At 42.8% G+C, this 23,611-nt stretch overlaps 1 protein-coding gene across 3 annotated transcripts in view; it reads right to left on the bottom strand.

Moving 5' to 3' along the window:
- The window catches only part of gnb1l (guanine nucleotide binding protein (G protein), beta polypeptide 1-like), a 73,710-nt gene extending 67,640 nt beyond the window's left edge, over positions 1–6,070 (bottom strand). Inside the window, exon 1 of one of the 3 annotated variants that reach the window (XM_073051880.1) lies at positions 5,921–6,070. Coding sequence is in view for 2 of the 3 variants with exons in the window: in XM_073051881.1 (XP_072907982.1) it covers positions 5,921–5,937 (17 nt within the window). In the remaining variant the exon portion in view is untranslated. The remainder of the gene's footprint in view (positions 1–5,920) is intronic. The other 2 variants (XM_073051879.1, XM_073051881.1) reach the window with 2 other exon arrangements.
- Between the last annotated feature and the right edge of the window lie 17,541 nt (positions 6,071–23,611).

Below are 23,611 nucleotides of genomic sequence, written 5' to 3' on the forward strand. Positions count from 1 at the left end.
CGTTTAATGTGAATAAGTGTGAGGTTATCCACTTTGGGAGTAAGAACAGGAAGGCAGATTATTATCTGAACGGTGTAGAGTCGGGTAAGAGAGAAATACAAAGAGATCTAGGAGTCCTTGTTCATCAGTCACTGAAGGTGAATGAGCAAGTGCAGCAGGCAGTGAAGAAGGCTAATGGAATGTTGGCCTTTATTACAAAGGGAATTGAGTACAAGAGCAAGGAAATCCTCTTGCATTTGTACAGAGCCCTGGTGAGACCACACCTGGAGTATTGTGTACAGTTTTGGTCTCCAGGGTTAAGGAAGGACATCCTGGCTGTAGAGGAAGTGCAGCGTAGATTCACAAGGTTAATTCCTGGGATGTCTGGACTGTCTTACGCAGAGAGGTTAGAGAGACTGGGCTTGTACACGCTGGAATTAAGGAGATTGAGAGGGGATCTGATTGAAACATATAAGATTATTAAGGGATTGGACAAGATAGAGGCAGGAAATGTGTTCCAGATGCTGGGAGAGTCCAGTACCAGAGGGCATGGTTTGAGAATAAGGGGTAGGTCATTTAGGACAGAGTTAAGGAAAAAGAACTTCTCCCAGAGAGTTGTGGGGGTCTGGAATGCACTGCCTCGGAAGGCAGTGGAGGCCAATTCTCTGGATACTTTCAAGAAGGAGCTAGATAGGTATCTTATGGATAGGGGAATCAAGGGATATGGGGACAAGGCAGGAACCAGGTATTGATAGTAATTGATCAGCCATGATCTCAAAATGGCGGTGCAGGCTCAAAGGGCCAAATGGTCTACTTCTGCACCTATTGTCTATTGTCTATTGTTTATTCATTTCCATAGATGCTGAGTTCTTCCAACATTTTCTGTGAGTGGTTGTCTGGATTTCCAGCATCTGCAGAAGCTCTTGGGTTTATGGCCTTTGTAAGTACAGCACTTAAAGAAAGATAAACAGAGGAACTTGTATGATTGTACAACCTCACTTTTACCACCTCAGTCAAATGAGAGGTTTTTGGAATTACAGTCACATCTGTAATGTAGGAAGCACAACACTCAAGGGCTTACTGAAGTATTTCATTTCTGTCATGTTTGTTCTGAGCTAGATATTGCTGGCAACACCTGGGATAGTTCCCCTGCTCTGCTTTAAAATACCACCCAAGGATGTTTTCTGTCTGAGTAGAAAGGCTTTCTTTAATATCTCACCATAAGTCAGAGGAGTAGAATTATGAGATTCATAGGAATGATCCCAGGAATGAAAGGGTTAACATTTGAGGAGCATTTGAAGGCTCTGGCCCTGTACTCACTGGAGTTTTTAGAAGAATGAGAGGAGATCCTATTGAAATTTAACAAATACTGAAAGGCCTGAATGGAGTGGACATGGAGAAGATGTTTCCTGTAGAGGGAGAGTCATGGACCAGAAGGCACAGACTCAGAATCGAGCCTCATCCTTTTAGAACAGAGATGAGGATGAGTTTATTTAGCCAGAGGGTGGTGAATCTGTGAAATTCATTGCCACAGATACCTGTGGAGGTTCTTGATTATAAGGGTATCAAGGGTTATGGGGAGAAGGCAGGAGAATAGGATTGAGAGGGATAATAAATCAGCCCTGATGGAATGGTGGAGCAGTCTTGATGGGCCAAATGGCCTAATTCAGCTCCTATGTCTTATGATCGTAATTAGCCATTCAGCCCATCAAGTCTGCTTCATGATGCAATCATGCTTCATTCAATTTCCCTCTCAACCCCATTCTCCTGCTTCTCCCTTTCACCTTTGGCAGACTTTCTAATCAAGAATCTATTCAAACAGATAGATTTATTAGGGAGGGTTGAGAGGGAAATTGAATGCACCACGATCTTAAGACTTTTGCAAAGTACTGTATATAAAGTTCAAAGTAAATATATTATCAAAGTACATATACGTCACCATATACAACTCTGATATTCATTTTTTGCGGGCATACTCAATAAATCCAATAACCATAATACAATCAATAAAAGACCGCACTAATGAGGTGGATCTGAGGTGTGCAAAAGAGAACACACTGTGCAAGTACAAAAAGAAAGAAAAAATAATAATAAATACATAAACGTCGAGAACATGAGGTGAAATGTCCTTGAAAGTGAGTCTGTAGGTTGTGGGACAGTTCAGTGATGGGATAGTGAAGATGACTGAAGCTGTTCCCTCTAGTTCAAGAACCCGATGTTGAAGGGTAATAGCTGTTCCTGAACCCAGTGTTGTGACTCCTGTACCTTCTCCCTGATGGCAGCAGTGAGAGAGAGCATGTCCTGGGTGGTGAGGGTCCCTGATGATGGATTATGGATTGCTAAGATAAGCTACCTTATGTTTTTATATTTATTGTGCTTTATTATTATTGTGTTCATTAGCTCTGTGGATTTTTTGGTACTGCATCAGATCCAGAGTAACTTTTTGTTCTCTTTTACACTTGTATACAGGAAATGACATTAAACTATCTCCAATCTTGAATTAAACAATCTTCAGGAGTTGGGATGTTATACTGAAGCTGTATAAGACCTTGATGAGGGCTAATTTGGAGTACTATATGCAGTTTTGGTCACCTACCTACAGGAAAGATATAAATAAGATTGAAAGAGTGCATAAATAATTTACAAGGACGTTGCAGGGACTTGGAGGACCTGAGCTACATGGAAAGGTTGAATAGGTTAGGACATTATTCCCTTGGAATAAAGAAGATTAAGAGGAGATTTGATAGAGGTATACAAAATTATTGATAGGGTAAATGGAAGAGGGCCTTTCCGACTATGGTAGGTGAGATAGATCTGAAGGTCATAGGTTAGGGTGAACTTTGAAATATTTAAGAGGAGCCTGAGGGGGAACTTCTTCATTCAGAGTGTGGAACGAGCTGCCAATGGAAGTGGTGAATGCAGGTTCGATTTCAATGCTTAAGAGTGATTTGGATAGGTGCAGGTCAATGGATCTAGGTAGGAAACAGATCGGCATGGACCAAAGGGCCTGTTACTGTGTTGTAGTCTTCTATGATTTACGTTATTGATTCTTTTGAACTCCATACACAGAAGGATGCAAGGTTTGAGTTATAAGGAGGTTGGAGAGGCTAGGAAACCTCTTTCTGGAACGTGGGAGGCTCCTGGTGACCTTCTGAGGTAATACAAAATCAAGAAGGGTGTAGATAAGGAGAATGTCTGCAGTACTTTCTCCGCAGGGTAGAATAGTGTAAAACTAGAGGTAAGAGAAGAAATATTTACTAAAGACCCAAGGAGCGACTTTTTCCACATAGAAAAATGCTCCCCAGCATCCAGGACATTTTCAAGGAGCAATACCTCAAAATGGTGGTCTCCATCATTAAGTCCCCAGGATATAGAAACATAGAAACCCAGGATATAGAAACATGCCTTGTACTCATTGTTAGCAATAAGGAGGAGGTACATAAGCCTGAAGGCACACACTCAGTGATTCAGGAACAGCTTTTTCCCCACTGCCAACCGATTCCTGAATGGACACTGAACCCATGAACACTACCTCACTACTTTTTTTCTCTTTTTGCGCTATTTAACTTTTTAATCATCCCCCACATGATTCATCTGTTGTCGGCCCCCAACCAACATACTCCACTCTCCCCTCCTACCCCTCCTCACAGCCCCCCACCCTGCTCTCGTGACTACACCCCTCCCTCACCTGAAACCACCACGGTGGGCTTCACAGCTGAACAGGTGAGAAGACAGCTGAAACATCTCCATCCAAGCAAGGCTGCAGGCCCGGATGGTGTCAGCCTCTGGGTGCTCAAAGCCTGTGCCCCCCAGCTATGTGGAGTACTGCACCATGTCTTCAACCTGAGCCTGAGTCTCCAGAGGGTTCCTGTGCTCTGGAAGACGTCCTGCCTCATTCCTGCACTGAAGATGCCGCGCCCCAGTGGCTCCAATGACGACAGAACGGTTGCATTGACCTCCCATATCATGAAGACCCTGGAGAGACTTGTTCTAGAGCAGCTCCGGCCTATGGTTAGGCTACACTTAGACCCCCTCCAGTTCGCCTATCAGCCCCGACTAGGAGTTGAGGATGCCATCGTCTATCTGTTGAACCGTGTCTACGCCCACCTGGACAAGCCGGCGAGCACTGTGAGGGTCATGTTTTTTGACTTCTGCAGTGCGTTCAACACCATCCGCCCTGCTCTGCTGGGTGAGAAGTTGACAGTGATGCAAGTGGATGCTTCCCTGGTGTCATGGATTATTGATTACCTGACTGGCAGACCACAGTACGTGCACTTGCAACACTGTGTGTCAGACAGAGTGGTCAGCAGCACTGGGGCTCCACAGGGAACTGTCCTGTCTCCCTTTCTCTTCACCATCTACACCTTGGACTTCAACTACAACACAGAGTCTTGCCATCTTCAGAAGTTTTCTGAAGACTCTGCCATAGTTGGATGCATCAGCAAGGGAGATGAGGCTGAGTACAGGGCTACGGTGGGAAACTTTGTCACATGGTGCAAGCAGATTCATCTGCAGCTTAATGTGAAAAAGACTAAGGAGCTGGTGGTGGACCTGAGGAGGGCTAAGGCACCGGTGACCCTTGTTTCCATCCAAGGGGTCAGTGTGGACATAGTGGAGGATTACAAATACCTGGGGATACCAATGGACAATAAACTGGACTGGTCAAAGAACACTGAGGTTGTCTACAAGAAGGGTCAGAGCCATCTCTATTTCCTGAGGAGACTGAGGTCCTTTATCATCTGCCGGACGATGCTGAGGATGTTCTATGAGGCTGTGGTGGCCAGTGCTATCATGTTTGCTGTTGTGTGCTGGGGCAGCAGGCTGAGGGTAGCAGACACCAACAGAATCAACAAACTCATTCATAAGGCCAGTGATGTTGTGGGGGTGTACCTGGACTCTCTGACGGTGGTGTCTGAAAAGAAGATGCTGTCCAAGTTGCATGCCATCTTGGACAATAACTCCCATTCACTCCATAATGTACTGGTTAGGCACAAGAGCACATTCAGCCAGAGACTCATTCCACCGAGATGCAACACTGAGTGTCATAGGAAGTCATTCCTACCTGAGGCCATCAAACTTTACAACTCCTCCTTCGGAGTGTCAGACACCCTGAGCCAATAAGGGTGGTCCTGGACTTATTTCCACTTGGCACGATTAACTTATTATTATTTATTTATTTATGGCTTTATATTGCTATATTTCTTCATAATTCTTGGTGCGGCTGTAATGAAACCCAATTTCCCTTGGGATCAATAAAGTACGTCTGTCTGTAAAATATATACTGACTGTAATACAACATACTGCTGCCCTATAACAACAAATATCACACTATATACTGGTGATATTAAACCTGATTTTGATGGTGGGTATGTGGAACAAGCTGCCATGAGGAGACTCTAGGACAGGGTTCCAAACCTTTTTTATGTCATGGACCAATGCCATTAACCAAGCGATCCATGGACCCAAGTTGGGAACCCCTGCTAGAGGACGGTACAATTATGACATTCAAAAGACATTAGACAAATACATGGATAGAAAGGTTTCGTAGAGGGATAAAGGTCAAACACAGGCAAATGGGACCACCTCTTATAGACACTTCAAAGTAAATTTATTATCATCTTAGTATTAAAAAAGTATTTGTAACCATATACTACCCTGAGATTCATTGCCTTACAGGCATTCACAGTGGAACAAAGAAATACAATAGAATCAATGGTCACCACAAAAGCGTTGGGTTGAAGGGCCTGAACAACTCTTTGAGTCTAGTCCCCAATGGAATGAGGGATCCCTCCAAGTGAAATGAGTGAGGGATCTCCCATTCCCTCCCAGTGGAGTGAGGGAGCCCCTCCTCTCCACTCCCGTGCAGGAAGGTAACCCTCCCCATTCCAGTCACGCCGCCCGTACTCTGAGATCCCCCCTTCCCACCGAGACCCCAGCTCACCGGGCCCGCACCAGCATGTAGGCTCCGCCCTCGTTACCAAGGCAACCACGGTGTCAGCACGCACGCTCGATGACCGTCTCTCAACCGAAGTACGCACGTCACATCATGTCCACCGACGGCGGCAATACGGTCTGTGCAAGCGCGCTCTGGTTCCAGCTTCCGGCTGCTGCCGCCGCGCCTACTGGGAAATGTAGGCATTCTCGGAGGATGAGGTAATTCAAGTAAATTCTATTATCAAAGTACGTATGTCACAATATACAACCCTGTGATTTATTTTACTGCAGGAATACTCAGCAAATCTAGCATCACGTAGACAGCCAGGATGCAACTTTCGTAGTCGACCCTGACCAACGGGGATGGCCTCATATGAGATGAAATTTGCTGTTCTGCAGCAGCAGTATCTTACAAAGTCATACACATATTATAAATAAATAGTGCAAAACTAAGAAAATAGTATAAGAAGTAAGAAAATAGTTATCATACAAACATAGAAATCCTACAGCTCAATACAGGCCCTTCAGCCCACAAAGTTGTGGTGAACCTTAGAAATTACTGGGCTTACCCATAGCCCTCTATTTTACTAAGCTCCATGTACTTATCTAAAAGACTCTTAAAAGACCCTATCATATCCACATCATGGACAGTTAGGAAATCGGGTGGCAGAGGGGAAGAAACTTTTTGAATCATTGAGTGTGGGCCTTCAGGCTTTTGTACCTACTCCCAGTGGGGAAGAAACAAAATATTGGGTCAATATCACAGATAGATGACTGATATAGTCTGAGAAATCAAATTGCTTACAGAAGTGAATAGCAAGTTCAGAATGTGCCCGTATGAAAGATGAGGTGTTGTTCCTTATTTACTTACTGCCCGTAACACCGCTGGCATTTAGGGCAGCAATGAAGGTCCACCATCTCTGGTGGTGTTCAGGGCTTCCTTCATCATGATAGTAGCTTCCTCTTGATTTACACTTCTGTCAGTCATGCAAATCCAGATAGAGACTCAGGAATATCGTCACACTCAGATGTAGAAGGATTCCTCATTGCTACCAGTCAGGGTTGTTAGCCCTGAGCTGAACCCCGAACCTGTTAATTAAATTTACGTTGACCCCATTGCATCACTTCAGAGGACTGCATACTAATAAGGCATAAAGTCATAGAAAAGTGCAGCACAGAAACAGGCACTTCAGCCCATCTAGTCCACGCTGAGCTATTTTAACTGTCTACTCCCATCGACCTGCACTGGGATCATAACCCTACCATCCATATATCTATCCAAACATCTCTTAAACATTGAAATCAAGCTCACTTGTGCCATTTGTGTAGGCAGCTCATTCCACACTCTCACCACCCTCTGAGTGAAGAAGTTTCCCCTCATGTTCCCCTTAAACTTTTCATCTTTCACCCTTAACCCATGACCTCTAGTTGTAGTACTCAGTGGGTAAAGCCTGCTTGCATTTACTCTGTCTATACCCCTTATAATTTTGTATATATCAAATCTCCCCTCATTCTGCAATGCTGCAGAGAATGAAGTCCTAACCTATTCAATCTTTCCCTATAACTCAGGCCCTCCAGTCTCGGCAACATCCTTGTAAATTTTCTCTGCATTTTTTAAAACTTACTGATATTTTCCTGTGGGTAGGTGACCAAAATTGCACACAATACTCCAAATTAGGCCTCAACAACGTCTTATAGGTGAATTAAGGGTTATGGGGAAAAGGCATGTAGGTGGGGGATGAGTCCATGGCCAGATCAGTCATGATCTTAATGAATGGTGGAGCAGGCTCGACAGGCCAGATGGCCTACTCCTGCTCCTATTTTTTATGTTCTTACATAACTTCAACATAACATCCCATCTCCTGTTCTCAATACCTTGATTTATGAAGGCCAATGTGCGGCCTATCAACCTGTGACAGCCCTTTCAATGAATTAAAGTGTTGGGGTGTGATGTGGAGTTAAAGTGGTGGGCAATTGGATGCTCGGTGTTGCTAATATGGACTGTATGCAATTGCACTGCAACACAATCTCCAAAAAATGTTTTGTGTCTCCAATGTAAATGTAACCACAATGTTGGCAGTGAATGCAATCCACTGAATTGGTCATTGTTTACTAGGGGCATGGTATATTGGACCAGGAGGTCGTAAAGTGAACAGACCGTGTGAAATGCAAAAAGGGGATGAGAGGGAAAGATGTATCTGGCCTTTCAAGAGCTGAAAACACTTAGGTGGTAAAATTTGTGGATTATAATATTTTATATCACAACCTTGAATTAGGGTTTGGAGGCTTGTGTGCCTCAATGACATGATGATGGAGGATCTTCATTGCTGCCCTGAACGCCAGCGGTGTAATGGGATTCCGTAATGGTGTAATGGTGTAATTGTGTAATTGTAATTGTAATTGTGTAATGGTGTAATTCCTGCCTTGTCCCATTACAATGTAATGTAATTCAAATCTGTTGAATCCGAGGGCTGATGGACTGGAGTCAGGGCTTTATGCTTTGGCTCTTGGTAGGGTCACCCATGCCAAACAGGTCAAAGGGTAGGAGACAGACGAAGAGTGGTCCACTGGTCTCCCAGGTTCGGAGGTTCAGCTCAGGGCTAACAACCCTGACTGGTCAAAAAACAATTGTTACAGAAACAGCAATGAAGAATCTTTCTACATCTGAGTGCAGCAGTATTCCTGAATCTCCATCCAGGACTTACATGACTGACAGTAGTGAGAACTGAGAGGAAGCTACTGACATGATGAAGGAAGCCCTGAACACCGCCAGAGATGGAGGATCTTCATTGCTGCCCTGAACGCTAGCGGTGTAATGGGCAGTAATTCAAATCTGTTGAATCCGAGGGCTGATGGACTGGAAGGGGAGGACCAGGGTAATTCTGACCTTACTCAGTCCTGGAAAAGAGTAGGTGAGAAGTTGGGGAAATGGATGCAATGTTGTCAAGTGCTTAGTAAACAACACTAGAGAGAAGCCAGGGTGTGTGGAGACAGAATTGTTCTCTCTTCATTTAACACAAAGACTCATCAATAGACAATAGACAATAGGTGCAGAAGTAGACCATTTGGCCCTTCGAGCCTGCACCACCATTCTGAGATCATGGCTGATCATCTACTATCAATACCCGGTTCCTGCCTTGTCCCCATATCCCTTGATTCCCCTATCCATAAGATACCTATCTAGCTCCTTCTTGAAAGCATCCAGAGAATTGGCCTCCACTGCCTTCTGAGGCAGTGCATTCCAGACCCCCACAACTCTCTGGGAGAAGTTGTTTTTCCTTAACTCTGTCCTAAATGACCTACCCCTTATTCTCAAACCATGCCCTCTGGTACTGGACTCTCCCAGCATCTGGAACATATTTCCTGCCTCTATCTTGTCCAATCCCTTAATAATCTTATATGTTGCAATCAGATCCCCTCTCAATCTCCTTAATTCCAGCGTGTACAAGCCCAGTCTCTCTAACCTCTCTGCGTAAGACAGTCCGGACATCCCAGGAATTAACCTTGTGAATCTACACTGCACTTCCTCTACAGCCAGGATGTCCTTCCTTAACCCTGGAGACCAAAACTGTACACAATACTCCAGGTGTGGTCTCACCAGGGCCCTGTACAAATGCAAAAGGATTTCCTTGCTCTTGTACTCAATTCCCTTTGTAATAAAGGCCAACATTCCATTAGCCTTCTTCACTGCCTGCTGCACTTGCTCATTCACCTTCAGTGACTGATGAACAAGGACTCCTAGATCTCTTTGTATTTCTCCCTTACCTAACTCTACACTGTTCAGAGAATAATCTGCCTTCCTGTTCTTACTCCCAAAGTGGATAACCTCACACTTATTCACATTAAACGTCATCTGCCAAGTATCTGCCCACTCACTCAACCTATCCAAGTCACCCTGAATTCTCCTAACATACTCATCACATGTCACACTGCCACCCAGCTTAGTATCATCAGCAAACTTGCTGATGTTATTCTCAATGCCTTCATCTAAATCATTGATGTAAATCGTAAACAACTGTGGTCCCAATACCGAGCCCTGTGGCACCCCACTAGTCACCACCTGCCATTCCGAGAAACACCCATTCACCGCTACCCTTTGCTTTCTATCTGCCAACCAGTTTTCTATCCATGTCAATATCTTCCCCCCAATGCCATGAGCTCTGATTTTACCCACCAATCTCCTATGTGGGACCTTATCAAATGCCTTCTGAAAATCGAGGTACACTACATCCACTGGATCTCCCTTGTCTAACTTCCTGGTTACATCCTCGAAAAACTCCAATAGATTAGTCAAGCACTCTTATCTTATTGTTCCACGCCATGGGTTTTGAGTGTGATAAACTGGCATTCCATTGATTGTATCCTAACTTGTTTAATTTGAATTAGTGTATCTGATAGTGTTCCAACATGTTTGTCCATGGACTCCTCTTGTGCCAAGGGGAGGCCCCCTCAGGATGGAGGAGCAAAACCTTATATTCCATTTGGGTAGCCTCCAACCTAATGGCAGGAATATTGATTTCTCTTTCCAGGGAAAAAAAAATCCCTTTCCCTTCCTCTATTCCCCATTCTGACATTTTACTTCTCCTCAGCTGCCTATCAGCTCCTCCTGGATCCTCTCCTCCTTCCCTTGGTCCACTCTCCTCTCCTATCAGATTCATTATTCTCCAGTCCTTTACCTTTCCTACCCACCTGGCTTCACCTATCACCTTCCAGCTAGCCTTCTTTCCCTTTCACTACCTTTTTCTTCTGGCATCTTCCCTCTTCCTTCTCAGTCCAGAAGAAGGGTGTCAGCCCAAAACATTCATTTCTATAGATGCTACCTGACCTGCTCAGTTACTCCAGCATTCTGTGGATTTGATCATTACCTGTATATAATCTTTCACCTCTGTATTAGGTTTGATCAACGCAGTTTGTGGATTGGACTCTGCTGTTCATGTTCTGATGTATTTCTGGTTACTTTCTTTACTGCTATTTTATGTGATTTTGACTGGCTCTGCGGCCTGCAGTCAATGAATGACTCAGCGCTAAATTGAACTGAACTGGACCAAACTGAATATTCCTAAACTGTTTCAATGATTCTGTGGTTTAGTGTTTTAATTTGTGTTTTTCACTTTTTTGCCATTTGCAAAATTTGTTCACTTTTTTTTTGCACATTGGGTATTTGATGATTCTTTAGAACGTGTCCCTTGGTGTTTCTTTGTTTTGTGGCTGTCTGTGGAGAAGCTGAATCTCAGGGTTGAATACTGCATACATACTTGGATAATGAATATACTTGGAATCTTTGCCTCCTTTTATAAAATAAATTACCCAGAATGCCTGCAGTTATGTTTTGTTGTAGAACCACTGGGAAAGTGTGGGATGCACCAAAGCTCTCAAGTTGAAATAGTTAAAAATGAACAGAAGATCCTGAAAGCACCCAAAAGATCAAGCAACAAACTATACTGGAAATCTAAAGCAACACACACAAAATGCTGGAGGAACTCAGCAGGTCAGGCAGCATCTATGCAGTGGAATAGGCAGTCAACATTACGTTCTGAGACCCTTCATCAGGACTGGAAAGGAAGGGGGAAGAATCAGAATAGGAAGGTGGGGAAAGGGGAACGAGTACAAGGTGCAGGTTCTCGGTGAAACCATCAGGTTGGAGGCTACCCAGATGGAATATGAGTTGATGCTCCTGCAACAAACAGTTTTAACATTTCAAGCCGAATATTATTCATTAGAATTAAGAAGGAAAAAAAGTTAGTATAAGTTGCAGAGAAGTTGAAGAGGGACATGTATGACATGCAAAAAGGAAAAAAAACGTGATAACGTTATCAGTTATAAATGAGATTAAGCAAGAAGGAGGAAGGATGTTAGTTGAGGTGATGGGGAATCTGCATGGGTAGAGCTAAGAAATGCGAAAAGCTGGAGAAGTTATATCATCATCATCATCATAACATATCGATGCAGTTACAAAGAAAGCACGACAGTGGCTATATTTCATTGGCAGTTTGAGGAGATGTGGTATGTCACCAAGGACACCCACAAATTTCTACAGCTGTAGAGAGCAGTCTAATTGGCTGTGACACTGTCTGATGTGGGGTGGGGGCAACTGCACAGGATCGATGTAAGCTAGAGAGAGTTGTAAACTCAGTCAGCTCCATCATGGGCACCAGTCTCTGCAGTATCCAGGACATCTTCCAGGAGTGATACCTCAAAAAGGCAACATCCATCATTAAGGACCCCCAACACCCAGATCATGCCTTGTTCTCATTACCACAATCAGGAAAGAGATGCAGAAACATAAGGACACACACTCGATGATTCAGGAACAGCTTCTTCCCTTCAGCCATCCGATTTCAGAATGGACATTGAACCCATGAACACTACCTCACTACTTTTTTATTTCTATTTTTGCACTACTCATTTAACTATTTTATATATATATATATATATATATATATATAGAGAGAGAGAGAGAGAGAGAGAGAGAAATGCACACAGTAATTCATATTTTTTCTCTCTAATATTATGCATTTCATTGTACTGCTGCCGTAAACTCAACAAATTTCACGACAGATGGCAGTGATATTAAATCTGACTTCGGCGATCATGGTCTTTCCATGACCATGATTGTTCTTGGCAAATTTGTCCACAGAAATGATTTGCCATTACCTTCTTCTGGGTAGTGTCTTTACAAGATGGCTGATCCCTCAGCCATTATCAATACTCTTCAGAGATTGTCTGCCTGATGTCAGTGGTCACATAACCAGCACTTGTGATAAGCATCAGCTGCTCCCATGGCTTTACATAACTCTGAACGGTGGGTGGGGTGGGAGTGGCTTGAGGAGGGAAAGACAGCCTTACACTTCCTTTGGTAGAGACGGACGTCCACCCATGCAAGTTATATACAGACCCCAAAATAGAGGTGCTGTTGTTGGGGATGGCATTAAATTGGTAAGTAGATGCACGACTGCAGTCCTGGGTTACTATAATCTGCACAGAGATTGAGCCAACCAGACTTGTAAAACTACTGTCCAGAATCAATTTTTAATCTATACAATTTCTCAGCTATATCACACTTCTTTCATATTTGACATCATCATCTTCCTTGTTAAAGAGCCATGAATCGCAATCAGAATCGGGTCGATTGTCATGAAATTTTGCTCTTTCTGGCGGCTTTATGGTGCAATACACTTTTAAAAATTACTGTAAGTTACAATAACAAAATATTTTTAATAAGTTATGTGTCGTTCTTTGCCTGTGTGAGTTAATTTCCTGTATGATCTCTTATTGGCCACAACTTTCTCCTTTGATTATTGACAATTGATTAGTTATGATTACTTCACCACAAAGTTTGGGCTATCAAAAACACAAATATCCAAAGATCGAAGTTCAAAGCAAATGTATTATCAAATTACATATATGCCATAAAAGAAGTCATGGTCATCCACTGCAACCAAGGAAGACCCCAGCTTGTGATGCTTGTTCGTACCACTAGACCTGGACTTCTGAGGCTGGGGGAGTGGAATTTCCCCAGTGCAGGGACTTTTCCACTTTAAAAACTCTCCTGCCAAAGTTTCCTGTCAAAGTTGACAACAATGGACAACCACCGTTAGCCTAAGATTCATTTTCTTGTGGACATTCACATTGGAACGTTGTTGTGGCTTGGAGGTTTGTGTGCCTCAGTGACCCAGACAGTTATATGTTGGGTTGAGTTAGAGCTTTATACTTTGGCTCTCGGTAGGGTCACCCATACCAAATAGGTCAAAGGTCAGAGGCCAGACTAAGCGTCGTCCACCAGTCCTCCAGGTTTGGGGGTTTAGCTCAGGGCCGACAACCCTGACTAGTCAAACGAAACTGTTATAGAAACAACAATGAAGAATCTTTCTACATCTGTGTGCCCAAGGACAGACAGAAATGGGGGGGAAGGCGTTCATTGCTGCCCTAAATGCCAGTGGTGTGATGGGCAGTAAGGATTCACAGTAGAACAAAGAAATACAATAAAATCAATGAAAATTTACACACAAAGGCTAATAAACAACCAATGCGCAAAAGAAGACAAACTACAAATACAAAAAAACCTCCTAATAATAATAATAAATAAGTAAATAAATAATATTGAGAACATGAGTTGTAGAGTCCTTAAGTCCATAGGTTGTGGAATCCGTTCGGTGTTGAGGTGAGTGAAGTTTTCCACACTGATTCAGGAGCCTGATGGTTGTAGGGCAATAACTGCTCATGCTTAATTGGCCTATGGCATAAAAATGGTTCGGAACTCCTGGTCAATGGTTCTTTCTAATCCAGGTGCTCATTGTAAAATAACTTCCAGAAAAACCAGAGAAAAATGAGATTCTACAGGTGTTTGATCAGATCTAATGAAAACTATCAAAAGGCAAAGGTGACTTGCACTTAAAGAGAACTAATTTCAAAGTTCAAAGTACATTCATTGTTAAAGTATAACTGAGATTTGTCTCTTTACACAAAGTAAAGAAACTCAATAGAACCCATTAAAAAGAGAAGACCGTCAAACACCCAGTGTTCAGAGAGTAAAAAAAACAAATAGTGCAACAGTAAAAATAAGCAAATAACATTCAGACTGAAGTTTTATGAAAGTGTGTCCACAGACATGAAGTTAGGCATCACTGCAGCCAAAGCAGGCCACAGTGTCAGTTCAGCTCAGAGGCAAGTAAACCTTGCAGAGCAGCAACCAGAACTGGCCCGTCCCTTGCCTCCAGCTCCAGCATCCTGATCTTTTTAATTTGGCAATTAGAAGCAGTTGAATTGTGGGTCTATTTTAGAAAGTTTTTAAACAGCTGGGCCAACTTATAGAGCTCCTATACTATACAATACTATAAGTTACAGATTTGATATTGCAATTCTATGTTGGGCAAGAAAGAGATACACAGGCATAAAAAATATACAGTAAATTTGATTGCAGTATGAATAAATAGCTTTTAAATCTACAAGGTGATTTCTGATCTGCTGAGAAATTCCATGATTTTTTGCACACATTCTTAACTCTGATTTACAAATCACTGCTATGTTCCCTGACTTTTATTGGCTTCTAGTTCAGCAATGCCTCAATTTGAAAGTTTATAGCTATTTGCTGTCTGTATCTTGGTAGCATTCTGCAGCTCTGTGGATTCTCTATGCAACTGCTGTTTGGCAGACACTTATTAAACCTTTAGTCATTTGTTGTACAGTACTTTTTGCCTTGTTTAGCCCAGTGTTGGGAAACACAGAGCTATGGAGTTCTACCAAGGTAAGAGAAACAATGGCTATGAACTTTAAAATTAAGGCTTTGCTCAACTAGAAGTCAATAAATATCAGGGAATGGCAGCAGTGATTTGGGCAGCATGGTGGCATAGTGGTTAGCACAATACTCTACAGAACCAGTGAGCCAGGTTCAATTCTCGCTGCTGCCTGTAAGGAGTTTGTATGTTCTCGATACTCTGGTTTCCTCCCACAGTTCACGGGTCGACCCCATCACTGAAATGCTCCCACATCCAATGGACTCACTTTCAAGGACTCTTCATCTCATGTTCTTGATATTTATTGCTTATTTATTTATTTTTATTATTTCTTCTTTTTGTATTTGCAGAGTTTGTTGTCTTCTGCACACTGGTTAAACACCCTGTTTGGGCAGTCTTTCATTGATCCTGTTATGGTATTATTCTATAGATTTAATGAGTATGCCCGCAAGACAATGAATCTCAGGGTTGTAAATGGTGACATATATGTACTTTGAGAATAAATTTACTTTGAACTTTGAGATACAGCAAAGTTGTTAACTGGTCATTGTGATGTCCTGTGATTTGGCTGGGGTTGAATCAGTGCATTGTGATGTGACTGGGAGCGCTGGGAGGGCCTAACCCACACTGTATCACAATAAATCAATAAATACAAGTCAGGTATGTGCACAAGAAAATCACGGAGTCACTCAACAGGCCAGAAATCACCTTGCAGAAGGTAATAGGATTAAAGAGCCATTTATTTATACTCAATCAAATTTACTGAATATGTTTTTTATACCTATGTATCTCTTTCTTGTCCAAGAAGATAGGATTGCAATATCAAATCTATAATTCATAAAAGTCAAGTCAAGTCAACTTTTATTGTCATTTTGACCATAACTGCTGGTACAGTGCATAGTAAAAATGAGACAATGTTTTTCAGGACCATGGTCTACATGACACAGTACAAAAAACTAGACTGAACTAATAAAAAAAAACACAGAGAAAGCTACACTAAACTACAGACCTACACTGGACTGCATAAAGTGTACAAAACCAGTGCAGGCATTACAATAAATAATAAACAGGACAGTAGGGCAAGGTGTCAGTCCAGGCTTCGGGTATTGAGGAGTCTGATAGCTTGGGGGAAGGAACTGTTACATAGTCTGGTCGTGAGAGCCCGAATGCTTCGGAGCCTTTTCCCAGACGGCAGGAGGGAGAAGAGATTGTATGAGGGGTGCGTGGGGTCCTTCATAATGCTGTTTCCTTTGTGGATGCAGCGTGTAGTGTAAATGTCCGTGATGGCAGGAAGAGAGACCCCGATGATCTTCTCAGCTGACCTCACTATCCGCTGCATGGTCTTGCAATCCGAGATGGTGCAATTTCCAAACCAGGCAGTGATGCAGCTGCTCAGGATGCTCTCAATACAACCCCTGTAGAATGTGAGGAGGGTGGGGGGTGGGGGGTGAGCTTTCCTCAGCCTTCACAAAAAGTAGAGATGCTGCTGGGCTTTCTTTGCTATGGAGCTGGTGTTGAGGGACCAGGTGAGATCCTCCGTCAGGTGAACACCAAGAAATTTGGTGTTCTCTTGATTGAGAAAATCTTGATTGAGAGGAGATTTGATTGAGGTTTACAAAACTATGCAGAGTATAGATAGGGTAAATGTAAGAAGGCTTTTTCTGCTGAGGCTGGGTGGAACTACAACTAGAGGTCATGGGTTGAGGGTGAAAGGTGAGGTTTAAGGGGAACATGAGGGGAAATGAAAGGGTGGTGAGAGTGTGGAATGAGTTGCCAGCGCAAGTGGTTGGTGCAGGGTCCATTTCAACATTAATGAGAAAATTTAGATAAGTAAGTTCAAAGTAAATTTGATTATCAAAGGACGTATACTGTATATCACCATATACAACCCTGAGATTCATTTTCCTGTGGGCATACTCAGCAAATCTATCAAATAGTAACCAAAATAGGATTAATGAAGGTTCAACCAGAGTGCAGAAGACAACAAACTGTGCAAATGTAAATAAAAGAAATAGCAATAAATAACAAGAATATGAGATAAAGAGGACATGGATGGGAGGGGTATGATTCTGATGCATGTCGATGGGACTGGGCAGATTAAAGGTTTGGCACAGACTAGACAGGCTGAAGGGCCTGTTTCTGTGCTGTAGTGCACTATACCTCTATGACTCCAGAAAACGCCGGAAATCTTACTACGTTAAAGGAACCATGTTTAATGGTTTAATTTAATATCAGAGAATAGATACAGTAAACAACTTAAAATCCTTACTCTTCACAAACATCCACGAAACAGAAAAAAACACCAAAGAGTGAATGCCAGAAAATGTTAGAACGCCAACTGCAAGCTCCGAGAGACCATGGTCTGGAGTCTATCAAAAACAACTGTCCACCTCATCACCTTGACATCTCAATAGGCCCGCTCTCTCACAATCGAGGGAGAAAGAGATATCATTCCTGCCACAGCAAAAGGGGAGCCAACAGCTTGCTCTTTCGATATTACAGCCTACAGCATCACTAGTTTCAAATTCCTGGATTCAAGAATCGGCAGACTTTCTCTCACCATCGAGAGAGAGAGAGAGAGAGAGAGAGTAAAGAGGCCTCCAACAGCCATGCCCGCTGTCTCGATGTTCCCATCTCCTGTGACGCTTCAATTGGCAGGAAATCGGGTCATGCAACAGGGCTGCACCCGGAACGTGCACATCTTACAAGCTGCTCCTGGAGATCCCGAAATGCAGGCGGCTCGGCAACTTCCGAAGAGCGAGAACCCACTGTCAGTGAAGAACGCAGTTTGAGCCCAGCAACCTTGAAAGGGAAAAGAACAGACATGAGACAGAAGATTTAAGCTGCTTCATAAATGAACTCAAAGAAGTTGTCCAGGTCCTCAGAAACCTCTGGCACCTCTTTCACTCCTCTCACTTCAAGTAATCACAACTAAGTGCACATAAGTTGTTGTTTTTTGGACATAATCATTATTTCACTTGCATTCCAGTACTTTGGATTGCAAGAGATATGGGCTGCCCATTGTTGGAATCCTTTAAAGGCAGAATAGCAATTGGGCCAATCATAATGCTTACTATGGGTATTGCATGCAGAACAAAGGCCACTGAAAGAGATAATAGACCAAATTATAATGCACCATTGTCTTTATTTACCCACTGACAGAGGCTGTGTGTAATTTGTAGGTGTGTATTTGTCCCACAGGCATTGACTTCTTCCTTTTATTTTTCTCTCTCTTTAAACCACTAAATATTCAGTCCGTGCTAAGAAGGTTGCGTTTTTAGAGAGAGACACACAAAGAGTTGGAGGAACAAGGAGATACCCTCCCCCAAAAGCAAACACCGTCATTATAAAATTGTTTGTCTTTTCCCTGAGAAAAATAACCAGGACATTGTAGCTGCCTTTCCCACAAATCTGGTTCTTTCATGAATGTATTTAATCAAATTATCCATGCTTTTCCCCACCCCACCAACACAAGTCCCTATTCCATCCACTTCAGCATTTGTCTGCTTTTTACGAGGCAAGATGCTAGCTCAATGCTCAACTCAGCATAGATGGAAAGCCTGCTGGATTTGAACCCCGGAACATTTGTCTTCAGGTCTGTGCAGAGTCCTGTATAAAACACAAGTGCTTGCCGAACATGCATTTTGTAACCCAAGCGTTCCTCATTTCAAGGCCATAAGACACTGGAGCAGAATTAGGCCATTCAGCCTATTGAGTCCGTTTTGCCATTCCACATTAAAACCATAAGATATCTGAGCAGGATTACGCCATTTGGCCCATCAAGTCTGCTCTGCCATTTCATTATAGCTGATCCATTTCCCTCTCGGCCCCAATTTCCTGCCTTCTCCCCCTATCCCTTCAGGACCTGAGCAATCAAGAATCAGAGCTGATCTATTATCCCCTCTCAACTCCATTCTAGCCAGCTGGAGGGGTAGTTCCATCAGCTCTGGACTTCAAGGCAAATGAATCCAGCAAGCTCCTTGCATGCTTTCCATCCTTGCTGGGTTGAATATCGAGCTAGCAACTCTGTCTCGTAAAACACAGATAATTGCTGAAGAAACGGTAAGGTTGCCGCCTGATGCACTTGTGGTAAACTATGTATACCTATCTGGAAACGCCCCTCTGCTGACTGCTCTTGTGGCTCCTCCCACAGACCCCTGTATAAAGGCGATTGGAGGCACTGCTCCCCCCTCAGCCTCCAAGATGTCATGGTCCCTTTTGCTGCTAATAAAAGCCTATCGTTCACCTCCTGTCTCCGAGAGTTATTGATGGTGCATCAGCACTGCAAGGAGCAGGGAGGAACGGCAACCCCGTTCTGAGTGGTGGCAAATTTGTGCGTTCCTTTCTCTCTGTGTGTGTGTGTGTGTGTGTGTGTGTGTGTGTGTGTGTGTGTGTGTGTGTGTGTGTGTGTGTGTGTGTGTGTGTGTGTGTGTGTGTGTGTGTGTGTGTGTGTGTGTGTGTAGGTTTTCTCTGGGTGCTCCGGTTTCCTCACTCAGTCAAAAGACGTACCGGTTGGTGGGTTAATTGGTCATTGTAATTAGGCTAGGATTAAATCAGAGGATTTAACGGGCAGTGTGGCTTGAAAGGCCAGAAAGGCCTGTATCTCAATAAATAATTTTATTTTATAAATCAATATTGCAAGATAAATGAGAATTACTGAATTTCTATCATGTTTTTACAGACAACCTTTTCAATCCCCTAGCGATAAGAAAACAAACAGGTTTTCTTGTCTTCGATAAAGCTAGCATTGTGGATTGTCCTTGGTGTATTATTGACTGACGTGAAAAGGCAGCATTATAAGACAGACTTCTTTAATGCCACCAGGTTTCACCGCAAATGAAATAACACCCAAGGAAAGTAAAGCAAGGATCTTAATAAAACTTGTAGAGGGAGAAGCAAATTTATGTTTGGCAGCTGCCGGCATTTGGAAGTCTCAGAAGTCCTCCCACTGAACAGGAAATTGAGGGTTACCCTCTTATCAGCTTCTGAATAACTGCCCTTTATAATTAAAAGAGTGATCTATAGCATGTCGAAAGCAGGCCCAGCGAATAAAAACAGGATGATGCATCTTGCAGAGGTAATTGCCTTAACCCCATGACTGCTGCAAACCTAATATCACCAAACTAAGTGTTTAATTACATTCCAGTGCAGGCACCGCCTATTTATTAATCACAATTAAACAGTGACTGACGTTAACAGAATTGGGGGGGGGGGGGGGGAGGTGGAGATATGGCTCATGTCTCTACCAAAGGAGGTGTAAGGCACTCCACTAGCCTGCAGGTCACTCTTGGGCAAGGTGTAGCACCTGCTTAGTGCCTCTCCCCCCCCCCCCCCCCCCCCGATGGGAGCAGGCAGTGTATGGTCGTATGAGCAGCTGTCCTGAAGAAGGATCTTGGCCCAAAACATCGACTCTTTTCCATAGATACTTCCTGAACTGCTGATTTCCTCCAGCATTTTCTGTATGTTGCTTTTGATTTCCTGCTTCTGCGGAGTTTTGTGTTTGTATTTATTTATTTATTGACATACAGTGTGGAACAGGCCCTTCTGGCCCTTTGAGCTGAACCACCCAGCAACCCCTGATTTAACCCTAGCCTAATCACAAAAGTGTTGGCACGTAGCCTAGTGGATAAGGCATCGGTCTAGTGAACTGAAGGTCACTGGTTTGAGCCTCAGCTGAGGCAGCGTGTTTGTGTCCTTGCGCAAGGCACTTAACAACACATTGCTCTGTGATGACACCGGTGCCAAGCTGCTTGGGTCCTAGTGCCCTTCCCTTGGGCAACATCAGTGGCATGGAGGGGGAAGGCTTGCAGCTTGGGCAACTGCCGGTCTCCCATACAACCCTGCCCACGCCTGCGCCCTGGAAACCTTCCAAAACACAAATCCATGGTCTCATGATTAACAGATGCCTATAATCACAAAACAATTTACAATGACCAATTAACCTGCCAACTGGTACATCTTTGGAATGTGGGAGAAAACCAGAGCACCCGGAGGAAACACACGCAGTCACAGCGAGAATGTACAAGCAGTGGGAACTGAACCCAGGTCACCTGTACTGTAACGCATTATTTTAAACTACAGCAGATTGTAACTGCAACCTCTATGTAAATATAACATAATCAAAGTGAGACCTAATCGATGGAACGTTTACAGACAGTAATCCTATATTTTTAACACATTATCAGCAAACTCTGGTGCGAGTATTAAACTCTGCTTTTCTGTGCATGACCCAACTAAACAGGGTGCTTTAAACCAAGTTGCAGACTAACTATAAATTGGACTACTCAAAGTTCAAAAAGTTCAAAGTAAAGTTATTATCAAAGTACATATATGCACTTTTATACGTATAAGGGTGGCAGAGTGGAGATATATCTCTACCATAGGAGGCTCAAGGTGCTCCTTCCCTCTGCTAGTCTGAAGATCACCCTTGAGCAAGGTGTAGCATTTGCTTAGCAACCCCTCCCCTGCTGATTAGGGTCACATGAAGCCATGGAGCAGGTGGTGGATGGTTGTATGAGCAACTGGTGCATATCACATGTCCTGGTTATGCGACCACTGACACCAGGCAGACAATCTCTGAAGAGTATTGATAATTGCTGGGGTCACCCGTCTTGTAAAGACACTGCCCAGAAGAAGGTAATGGCAAACCACCTCTGTAAAAAAATTTGCCAAGAACAATCATGATCACCCACAACATATGACACGACACATAATGATGATGATGACAGATATGTCACTGTATACAACCCTAAGATTCATTTACCTGTGGGCATTCATAATCAATACAAAGAAACACGTAGAATCAATGAAAAACACCTACACAAAGACATACAAAATGACTAATATGCAAAAGACAACAAATTGTGCAAATACTAAAAGTAAAACAAAATAATAATAATGAATAATTAATAAATAACTATGGAGAACAGGAGCTGTAGAGTTCTTGAAAATGAGTCCATAGGTTGTGGAATCGGGTGAAACCTCTGTGTTGGGGTGAGAAGGTTATCCCTATTCCATCTTCTATCCAATCACAGCGTGATGAAATGGATCAGCCATGATGAAAAGGCGGAGCAGACTCGATGGGCCAAATGGCCCAATTCAGCTCTTATATCTTAAAGTTTTATTGTCACACCTGACAATATTGATAGGCTTCCATACCAGATAATGTCCAGTTTTATACCATAACTCACTTTCCCTTTTGTAACAAAAATAATTTTAAATTCATCCCTTGTTCTTTCTCAAATTCGGCAGTAAGAAGTATGTCCAAACAAAGGAGGCACTGTATACGCATTCACGAGATGCATCTAGAGTAAAAAAATCTTCGAAATGCTTTTAACACCCTGTTCGTTTCATTTCTGGATTATATCCGTAGTTTCCTCTGGTGAGATACAGAACGGATCTTGGTACTGATGTCCATTATACAGGATTAGGATTATTCTCCAATGCCGAAAAGGATGTACCTGTAGACAAACACTTATTATTTAAAGTTTGAGAGATTACTTGGCATCTGCCTTTTATCTCTTTCAGCTTGTGTGTAGAAAGGATAAAAAAGCTCTCAGCACGCAGTAAAGCTCTCCAATAAATAAAAAAACTTCAACTGATCTTTTCACTCCCAAGCTACTTTCTGCAGATCAGGGAATCCATTGGAATTTAGAAAGTTAAATTCCAAATAGGTAGATCAGTTTAAGAAGATCAACACAGATGATGTCCATACAAACTTATTCTACAATCATGACTGACCTATGATTTCCCAAAATACACCTGTTTTTACCCCCTACCTTTAACCCTTTTAACAAAAATCTATCGAAATGTATTTATTTATTGAGATACATCATGCAACAGGCCACTCCAGCCCTTCGAGTCGCACTGCCCATCAAACCCCCTAATTTAACCATAAGCCTAATCACAAAACAATTTACACTGACCAATTAACCAACTAACTGGTACACCTTTGAACTGTGTGAGGAAACTAAGGCACCCGGAGGAAACCCACAGAGTCACGGGGAGAATGTATGAACCCCTTACGGGCAGCAGCAGGAAATTAACCCGCACCATTAATACTGTAAAGCATTCTGCTAACCACTAAAATTACATGTAGTTTAAAATTACCACCTATCCTTGTAGTTATTGTCCTTAGAGAAAGTGTTCCAATAAATTCCACAAAGAATCACCTTTCAAAGCTGAAGTGTTTACTAACCTGAAAGGTTACTCTGTCAATGAGATCCTTCCCCTTTTCTACACTTGCAACTACAGAAGTGATCACTTAATATTCTACCATATCTCAAAATGAACAGTGGCTATAAAGAACCAGTGTTATTTTACGAGTTTGCGAAGATTCGGCATGACATCTAAAACTTTGACAAACTTCTATAGATGTCTGGTGGAGAGTACACTGACTGGCTGCATCACAGCCTGGTATGGAAACACCAGTGCACTTGAATGGAAAATCCTACAAAAGTAGTGGA

Source organism: Hemitrygon akajei, chromosome 7 (assembly GCF_048418815.1).
Source record: "Hemitrygon akajei chromosome 7, sHemAka1.3, whole genome shotgun sequence".
In the NCBI taxonomy this organism is placed as follows: Eukaryota; Metazoa; Chordata; class Chondrichthyes; order Myliobatiformes; family Dasyatidae; genus Hemitrygon; species Hemitrygon akajei.